At 30.3% G+C, this 9,847-nt stretch overlaps 2 protein-coding genes across 6 annotated transcripts; one reads left to right on the top strand and one right to left on the bottom strand.

Annotated features, from left to right (window-relative positions):
- Window positions 1-178: 178 nt before the first annotated feature.
- LOC127062174 (NAD-dependent protein deacetylase Sirt6) lies at window positions 179-5,797 on the bottom strand. Of its 4 annotated transcripts, XM_050989928.1 has the most exons (9): window positions 5,552-5,797; window positions 4,952-5,103; window positions 3,995-4,049; window positions 3,432-3,559; window positions 2,478-2,596; window positions 2,260-2,383; window positions 2,013-2,186; window positions 1,752-1,875; window positions 179-1,639 (listed from the first exon to the last, which is right to left on the bottom strand). In XM_050989928.1, exons 1-9 carry the CDS (start codon window positions 5,561-5,563, stop codon window positions 1,157-1,159), a joined length of 1,371 nt encoding a protein of 456 aa, XP_050845885.1. In that variant the 5' UTR covers window positions 5,564-5,797; the 3' UTR covers window positions 179-1,156. The 4 variants fall into 4 exon arrangements, with proteins under 4 accessions (XP_050845885.1, XP_050845899.1, XP_050845908.1 ...); XM_050989942.1 differs by lacking the exons at window positions 3,995-4,049; window positions 5,552-5,797 and adding an exon at window positions 2,687-2,775 and having other exon boundaries at window positions 4,952-5,086; XM_050989951.1 differs by lacking the exons at window positions 3,995-4,049; window positions 5,552-5,797 and adding an exon at window positions 2,687-2,732 and having other exon boundaries at window positions 4,952-5,086.
- Window positions 5,324-9,635, top strand: LOC127062231 (beta-1,3-galactosyltransferase 5-like). Of its 2 annotated transcripts, none has more exons than XM_050990070.1 (3): window positions 5,324-5,463; window positions 6,782-7,375; window positions 7,455-9,635. In XM_050990070.1, exons 2-3 carry the CDS (start codon window positions 6,820-6,822, stop codon window positions 7,970-7,972), a joined length of 1,074 nt encoding a protein of 357 aa, XP_050846027.1. In that variant the 5' UTR covers window positions 5,324-5,463; window positions 6,782-6,819; the 3' UTR covers window positions 7,973-9,635. The 2 variants fall into 2 exon arrangements, with proteins under 2 accessions (XP_050846027.1, XP_050846037.1); XM_050990080.1 differs by lacking the exon at window positions 5,324-5,463 and adding an exon at window positions 5,995-6,137.
- The last annotated feature ends 212 nt before the right edge of the window (window positions 9,636-9,847 follow it).

Raw genomic sequence — 9,847 nt, 5'->3', positions numbered from 1 at the left:
TCCTATTAATTTATTCTTTAAGTAATTATTATTATTGTTGTTGTTATTGTTATTATTATTATTAATAATTGTTATTAATATTTAGTATGTGGATCAATAAGGGAATACGGAGTGTACTACTTTTTGTACAGGAAGGACAGTTCATCGTATCACTAACTAGTTTAGATTCAGACGACAATTAAGTAGTTATGACAGCTTTATTTTATTATCGACATGACGATAATTTGATCAATAATGTATATCGATTGAAAAAATGAAAGCAAATGATCGCTATTTACATACAAATATTACAAGATTTCGTTACTTGCGGTGCACGGTATTAATCATGCCGTCAAGCGTGAGATTTGTATTTGTATTTTTATTTTTATTTTTATTTTTATTCTTTTCTTTTCTTTGCTTTTCTTCTCTTTTATTTTCTTTTCTTTTCTTTTCTTTTATTTTATTTATTCTTTTTATTTTCTTTTTTATTTCTTTTTTTTTTTGTTTTAATGTTTTCTCTCGTTTTCATCTTTTACCTATCGCCGATAAAATGTGAGGCTTTTTCGTTACTCGTCTCACATATTTAAAAGATTCCTACTTCCAGATTTGTTGAAAAGATGCAAAAAGTTTACTCACTTATATGCACAACCTTGTCGCTTTTTTGAAATGTAAATTATGCTTCTAGTATACAACACGTATAGAGTAAAAATAGAGAAAGGGGAGGGGGAGAGAGAGAGAGAGAGGGAGAGAGAGAGAGTGAGTGAGAGAATGAGAGAGATAGTATAGTACACTATGAGAAAAAAATGGATACTAACAATATTTGCTTAAACGCGTAATAGATGTAAAGCTGACGAGATAAAAATTCATTGAAATGGAAGAAAATGAATTCGAAGATCACGACCGTATTTACAATTTGGAAAGCACTCGCATTATTGGTTCGTAAAAAATGATTTCTTTTTCCTTCTTTCTTTTCTTTTTTTTTTTTTTGTTCTTTTTGTTTTTCATATAAATTAAAAACTTATTTTGAAAAGATTTCTTATACAAATAAATCAGAAGCTCTGTTAGACAGTCTCCGCATACAATGAACATCCATTCTATGAGCACTCGTAAATACTGTTTGCGTACACAGAGATTAATACAAATATTAAAACGCGTAATAATCAACTACTAAATCACGCTACACTGTTTTAGCCAGTTTTATGTCGGCATTATTAAGCTGCGATACATTGTCTACCGAATAAGTACAAGATCCAACGTCCCCTATATCTTTTTCAACTTTAACAGCATTAAGAAGCATACTGTCATCTTGCTTGTGCATTCCTTGGATCCTATCTACATCATTCTCCATCTTAATCTCTTGTTTCATAGTAAATGCTTGCTTTCTTGTCTTGGTCTCTCTTTTAGGGTCAGGTTTTTCTCTCTCATACATAAACGTTTTTCGTTTTCTTCTCATTGGTTTGCATACTTTTTTATATAGTACGTTCATCTCCTTTATTCTGCTGGTTGGTATAGTCCAATCCATTTCCTTGCACGTCGTATCAGGATTACGTGTTGGATCCATACTGGTATCGTATACAGGTATTTCTAATCCCAACTTCTTCATAACACTGACCATAATTTCATCGACATTTCCATTAATGATTAGGTCAGCTTTCTTGTCCTAAAAGTATATAATTTTAACGATGTTTTTATTTCTCTCTTTTTTTTTTTTTTTTTTTTATTTCGCAACAGTCATATACATGTCAATTATATTTTTTATAATATTAATTTACATGTTTGGTGGACTGCAAATTGCATATAACAAGTCTCCCTCCGTATTTTTTAGTATATAATGGAAGATTCCCACTTGGAATTATTTGCAAAGTTGTTCCCAAGCAAATACTCAAGTCAGCAACGCTATCAACATGAGATATGATATATTTGTCTATATAAATTTTTTTATATGAATACATGATATATATATATATATATATATATATATATATATATATATATAATGTTATCTGTTGTTTTTCCATGTATCAATGAAATACCTGGAATGCAAATCTGACAACGTCAAGTCACTATCCGGTAAATTGTGTTCCCAATCGAGGATAGTGTCGTGCATACGCCCACGACATGGACGACCACCTATCTGTTCAGATCTGCATACCGTATCCAAAGATTTCTTACCAACGCTCTTGCTTGCAAAATTACGGATGAACTGCCTGTAAGCAGATATCACAAGTGTACATAAATGTAAATAATTTAAAGTTCAATGGCTTTGTTCGTTTTACAAACTTTCCACATTTATCACATTGTTCGGTGAACATATTGCCATGTAGTTCTGCAAGATGTTGTCTCTGAACACCCGATTTAAGATGCAGTCCATCAATATTCTGACTAATTATAAATTTAATTTTTTCTGAAAGGAAAAGAAACAAGATATACGAGGAAAAGTTATCTTGCAAAATCAACTGATCATTCTTCTTATCGAATATCCCTACTTTCATACTTACTGCAGTCGATTAATTTTTTTAATGCCATATGTGTCTTTGTCGGTATTGCATCGTCAAAAGAAATATTCATAGAAGGCCTTAAACCTTTTTGCTCCAATGTCCATACACCATTTGTTCCTCTGATAAAGAAAGAATATGAAGTATACAAGATATAATATATAATCTATAAGAAATATAAAAATATTATGCATACTTAATTTATAACTTACCTTTCAAAAAAAATAATTCAAACAAAACATTCTTGCTTGATTGATTCTATATATTGATTCAATACATTGATAAATATATTCAGCATCATCTTATAAAACATTAATGAAAGAATTATAACACAAAAATAAAATTACTTTAGTAATTTTTTAACCATTACAATATCTCTCCATCTCCCTCTCATCAATTTACTTGCAAATTAATTTTGTCAAATATATATATATATACATCATACATACATACATATATGCATACATATATACATACATATATATATATATATATGCATATATATTCTTTTCTTTTTCCAAATATCTTGTTACTTTTTAAACATAAATATATATGTATGTGTATATATATATATATATATAAATATTTATATATATATAAATATATATCACATCAATATAATATTTCCCGCTTGATTTCTTCAACAACTATTCTCTCATATTTAAAGAAAAACAAAAATCGTACGACGCTCGTTTTGTCGAGCGCGAGATATGTACCATATCTTTTTGTTTTGTTTTGTTTTGTTTTCATTTTCTCTCTCTCCCTCTCACACTCTTTCTTTTTTCTCCCTCTCTTTCTCTCCGACTCTCTGACTCTCTCTATCTCTGTCTCAAGGCAGTCGCAGTTACAAAGACGCGACGACATTAGAGCGCGTCGAGTTGCTAGCCGCCTTTCCCAAAATGGGGGGGGAGGGAGGGGCCGAAAGAAGTAAAGAAAAATAAAGAAAAAAATAATTACCGAAAATCTGGAATGCCTGCGGCTGTACTGATTCCTGCACCGGTATGAACGACGACATGTCGCGCGCCTTGAATCCATTCCGCCAATAGGCCACACTTTATGCGAAGGGTTTCCGCGGTGTCGTATCTCTGAAAGGGAATCCTACGTGTGAAGATCGTAGAGTATTGCACTCGGATATCTGATAGATATATACATTACATATATACATACATATATACGTACGTACATACATATATATATATATGTACATGTACATAATGTAGCACATACTACGAATCTTTCCTCGCTATATCACTACCACATCACTAACACCAAGAAAGGATTTTAAAAGAAAAAAAAGAAAGAAGACAGACAGACAGAAAGAAAGAAAGAAAGAAAGAAAGAGAAAGAAAGAAAAAGAAAAGAAAAGAAACGAAACAAAAGAACACGACGAAGAGAAGAAGGAGGAGGAGGAAGAGGAGGAGGAGAAAGAAGAAGAAAAAGAGGAGAAGAAAGAAAAGAAAAAGAAAAAAAAATATAGGGAAAGAACCGTAAAGAGAAATTCTTTTACGAATTATTCTCACCTCTTCTAAACCCAGAATCCCTTTGTTTTCGTAAGGCGACAGTCCGTCCGCGTAACTGCATGACATTTTGCGAATTTAATACCACAGTAATTGGAATAAACAGGATTAAAAGGCTCTGTAAACGGATCGACGCTCTCTTTAAGATCGAAAAACGACCATTTTGAGAATGAATTGTCGGCTACTCGCGCCTAACCGTGGCTACGTAAACACAATTTTTAAGTTAATGACCGCGCGATGTTATGTTTATACGCTACGAATGACGATAAGTGATAGGAAACTCGAGATCCGCTGAGAACGCATTCTGTTTTATAGACTGCACTGTACGCAATGAAATGGCACTTGAACAGAAAGAAGATAATAAACCCTTTGGGAGCATGCGCTTTAACGACGTTCGTAGCTGTTCGCTCCCGTAAACGCCTAAACTTCTCCCACATATTCGATACGCGTAGAATATTACTGACGCCATCTTTGGTGGACGCCAACGAATCTCTCAAATCCCCGGGATATTCAAATTTACTTTTCGCTATTCCTCTGATAAAAAGCTTTTAGTTTATCATGTGTGTGTATATATATATATGTATGTATGTATTATATATCTGATAACGAATTTATCATTTCTTTCTTTTTTATCAGATTATTTATTAAGTCGATAGATAATGATAATATCCGATTTAAATGCGGCTGATATATAATATTATATAATATTCTGTTAAAAATTAAACTCTATTTTTTATTTTATTAAATAAAATAAACAAAAATACACATACATTCATATATATGTTATATTTTCAAGATATATATATATATATTTTATATTTATCTTATATTTTCAAGATATATATATATATATATACACATACACATATTACACAACGTACGTACGTCGACTATGAATATTGACTACGATACACGTTACACGAAGTCGAAGATTATTAAAACATATTTGTAGTTACATACTTTGCGTTTGCTTGGGTTTTTTCTTCCTTTCTCTCTTTCATTCGATCTATTTCGTTGCTAAAGATACGCATATAAATTTTGAATTCGTTTTCTCCTTTTTCTTCGTGAAAGTAACGGCAGATAGTAATTTTGACTAGTTCATGACTCATCCGCTGAAACGAAGGTTTCCATTAAATTCTATCTCAGTTACGTCCGCGAACAACACATCTTCTCCGATCTTTTTTGTGTCGTTACACAAGGGAGACGATATGCGTGGTTAAACAAATAAATAAATAAGAACGTCCGGTGTAAAAATGAGGGGTGTAAGAAAGAAAAAGAAATTAAATTAACGAGTGAATATATTCTCCGAACGAGAGCATTTTTATCTTTGTGCGACTTTGATTTTTTTTCCTTTATTTTTTTTTTCACTTTTTTTCTCCTCTTAATGTAACACCAAGTGAAAATAATTTCGAAAAATATGTATGTACTTATGTACCGTAATATCGCCGATATTCCAAGATTTGCCGCCTCACGTAAGTTCACAATTATTGTTCTTTTGTTTCGCTTTTCTTTTTTCTTTTTTCTTTTTTATTCTTCTTTTTCTCACACACACATACTCACTTTTTCTCTCATTCACTCTATCTCTCTCTTTCTTACTCTCCTTCTATCTTTCTTTCATTGTGACTTCGATGACTATTATTATTACTTTACAACCTTCACATTTGATCTTCAGTTTTCAGTCTATACACTTCCAGTATATGTATTAATTAAGTACTGTTCCATTTCTATACTTTGACGATAATACACGCAAAATATTTATATCTCGATTGAATAGTTTTAAAATGAAAAATATTAAATGTCTGTATTATGAGTCGAACTGTAGAAAGAATCTTTTCTTTTTGTTTCGAATTTAATTAATAAAGAAAAAATAATAATGATGATGATAATAATAATAGTAATAATAATAAAAAGTAAAAAAAAAAATAAGGGAAGGAAAAGAGATGGAAAAAATAATATGTTATATTATATAAATATTACGTATGAATTTCTCTCGCTCTTTCTTACACGTCTTTCACTATATTATTTATTTAGAAATTTTACAAGTTATATAGCGTCGTCATGTCTTTACATTAACGTCGAACAGCTAAGCCATCGATGTGGCTAAAAATAAGTTTCAAAGAAAAGCTAGTGCGTCCCAAGTGAAAACGTTCGTATAATATTTTCGATAGAAATTTTATTTCAAATAATATACATACACTAATACATGTACACGCACGCACGCACGTACGCACTAACGCACAATTAAATTATTATATCGTTCTCGTAAATATATTATTCAGGATTATTTACATTTAAAAATACTACTTTACGAGAACAATGTAAACCGCGCAACTATTTAAAATTTACGTCATTTCGCTAAATATTTCTTATTTAATTCAATACCGTAATTGTTTCTTCATTGTCGATATTTACACGAAAAAAAATTATATAACAGTTTCTTTTATAATCCAAGTTGTTAATAATGATCCATCATAGTGAATGTAAAAATATTTATCACAAGTGTACACTCGTTCATATCTATTGCTTAGTTAGATATATGTCGGCAATAATACGTAGTTCACGATATTATATTTTGGAAAATAATTTTGTAAACATTTCTTAAATGATGTTTATGTTAAATAAATACTTATAGAATAAACAAAGAATTATATAAAATTGTATTTTTATATATGTATATATACGCGTGTGTATAAACATAAACATATAAACGTATACACACAAATTATTATTTTGATTATTGAGTATATCAAGTATGATAGATAATTAATATTTGAACGCGTTATGTTTCAGGCTGAGTGTAATATATATGATGAAAGGGCGTCATTAGCATGCTGGAAAAGCGGCGGCTTCATACTCCCGGTTCACCGCCATGCAGCCTGATCTTTGTGATCGCTTTGGCACTTACAGGGTGCATCTCTTTTTGGTTTCACATAGAGAATTCTGGATCACCGACTCCTTACTTGAACGGTGCATCGGCACCAGGATATTTACTTATTCTACCCGGAAATTTAACACAGCTTTCTCATCCTTACTCGTTAAACCAGCTTCCGTCCGATGACAAATCCACTTTGATCGATATAAAGGATTTCAAATTTACCATAAATCATAATCCTTGTAACAAGACACAACCATTGTTGCTTTTGTTGATCCACTCGGCGCCAGCAAATTTTCCTAAAAGAAATGTTGTGCGAGAAACATGGGGACAGAAAACATCAGACTTGATATTATTGTTTTTCGTTGGACTTTCAGAAGAATATCAAGAAGAATTAGAAGAAGAAAATAAAAAATATAAGGATTTAATACAAGGAAATTTTCTTGATGCCTACAGAAACATGACCTATAAGCATGTTATGGCATTGAAGTGGGCCACATATCATTGCCCAAGTAAACAATATTACAAATCATCATATACATTTATATATAAATAATATGTTGAATTATTAATATATTTTAATGTTTTCAGGTGCCAAATATATATTAAAGCTAGACGATGATGTTTTCGTTCATATACCTGCTATGCTGGACTTTCTAACGCATGATCTCTCACCGTTGGGTGCTAGACGTTTGATTCTATGCGATCTTAAATCAATGGCTGTAGTTAAAAGATCTTGGCGATCAAAATGGAGAGTTTCTCCGCGAGAATATCCTGGTAGACATTATCCAGCGTATTGTGCTGGATGGGCTATTTTATATTCTCCTGATATTGTATTTGTTCTGTATCGTGAAGCTCAAAAAGAACCATATTTCTGGATCGACGATGTTCATATTACTGGAATTTTGGCAAAAAAACTAAACATTACCCAATCTTCTTTAGATTCCTTGGTGCTTACAAATGAGAATATGCAGAACTTGTTACAAAATTCATATATTCAAAGAGATTTTTTATTTGGACCACCTAATTTAATGGAGAATGAGATAAGAGCCTTATATAGCTTGATTAATAGTAAGTCACGGCTTACCAATGAAAGCCTACTCAATTAACACTTGATACAAATTTTTTATTTATTAAATCTCTCGATTAATTACATTGCCCAACAAAAAACATACCAGGAAATAACACAGAAGTATGGAGAGCATGCACTATCAAGGACACAAGTGTTCAGATGGCATAAAGTATTTTCAGAAAACTGAGAACGCGTGAAAGACGAACTGTGTATGAACAACATAAAAAAAGTTGTGACAGATCAGTTGAACGCGATAACGCTTTGCAATCTTCAACATCGTTATAAAGAGTAGGAGCAAAATCTTTTATGATATATAACCTCCGAAGGGAACTGCTTTGAAGGTAATAACGTGGTTTTATAAATTCTTTTCAAATATAGAATTTTTGAACAACAGTCTCACTACTTTTCTGCCACATCTCTTATGAAGTTGTTATACCATTTCTGAAATAAGATTTGATATTATGAAATTGATAATATTTTTGAAATCAGCGTCTTAAATATACACAAGAATAGGTTTAACATTTCACACATCAAAATGTATGTTGGGCAGTGTTATAGAAGCATAATTTATAATAAATGTTTATTTGCACAATGTAAAGAAGTCATAATGACAAGATATTTTATATGTGGTTTTTAAGTCTTTCCATTTATTTATGACATAGGTACAAGAATTATTAAGTACGCTTGTCAAAGACTTATAATCAATACAAAGAAAAGGCAGCGGATATTGTGAATTTTTTAAAGTGCTGTCTACTTTTTTTAGATCGCATTTACAAAAAGTGTAGGTATATTAAAAACAAAAAAAAAGGAAGAAGAAAGAAAAAAAATTAAAGAGAAAAAAAGTAATGAAAATAAAAAACAAATTTAGAATATTATCTTGTTACTCATAAATTTTGAAAAAACAAAATAAAATTGTTATGTAGAACCAAGTACAACCCCGAATCAAGGGTCCATTTCTAATTAAATTTGAGATTTGAAATGTCTGTTTCTAATTGTTAGTATTTTCAATGTGAAAAAATACATGCTATTCTTTGATATTTTGCGTTTAACATTATAGATGCATATTATACATGTATAGGATATTATTGAAAATAATATTATTGTATGTTGAATAATTACATACATAAGTTTTCTCCAAATATTTAACTATATATTTATTTATTTTGAGAAAATTTAAAAATGTTTCCGCTTAATGTGTAAAAAATACTCAGTAAAAAGATTTTCTCTTCAAAAATATGATTTATTTATGAAAGAGAAAATCTTTCTAATAATTAGTAAAAATACTTGTAACGTCTGCAAGTGAATGGAATACTCTAAATAGCACTCTTGAATAGCCAAAAGTAGGACCAATGTATAAAGCAAACTGTGTACAAGTTTCATGTGATTTAAACTACAAATTTCAGCTCGTTCTGATCTTGGTTACCTGGAATAACTATACGCAAAAACAAATATTACATTAAATCCTAAATAACCTGCACGAATATTGAGTATAAAATAATCTCATGTGTATTTTCTGTATTTCTTTTTTATACAGATAATAAGATCGATGTTGTATTATCTTAATTTCTATAGGGGAGAGAGAGTATGTTGCTATATTATTCAAATGTATTCACATAGCCTAATACAGTATACTATTCAATGTGAAGTATACATTCTAATGCAAATTCTCTTTTAATTTCAATAAATATGAATCATTTCAATCGTTCGAAAATTTTCCTTTCCAATAATATACTGATTATTATATTATTTTCAAATAAGTGACTTCGTACATTAATATAAATTAAAAAGAAAGATTATCGATTTCAAATACTAATAAAAATTTATGATTCATTAAGGACATTAAGTGGCAACCAACGGTAGAATAACAAATTTCAATAATAACAAATAGAAAGATGAAATTAATTAATACATT

This window comes from Vespula vulgaris, chromosome 1 (genome assembly GCF_905475345.1).
Source record: "Vespula vulgaris chromosome 1, iyVesVulg1.1, whole genome shotgun sequence".
Classification (NCBI taxonomy): Eukaryota; Metazoa; Arthropoda; class Insecta; order Hymenoptera; family Vespidae; genus Vespula; species Vespula vulgaris.
Note: the sequence above shows the minus strand (reverse complement) of the source record. Positions and strands in the feature narration are given on the sequence as shown.

Coding starts and splice junctions, on each gene's coding strand:
- LOC127062174 (XM_050989928.1), bottom strand. Junction 4,050..4,951: donor AAAACCCAAGCAAACGCAAA/GTATGTAACTAC, acceptor AATGTCATGCAG/TTACGCGGACGGACTGTCGC. Junction 3,560..3,994: donor GGATTCTGGGTTTAGAAGAG/GTGAGAATAATT, acceptor ATTCCCTTTCAG/AGATACGACACCGCGGAAAC.
- LOC127062231 (XM_050990070.1), top strand. CDS start 6,820: ATGCTGGAAAAGCGGCGGCTTCATACTCCCGGTTCACCGCCATGCAGC. Junction 7,376..7,454: donor GGCCACATATCATTGCCCAA/GTAAACAATATT, acceptor TAATGTTTTCAG/GTGCCAAATATATATTAAAG.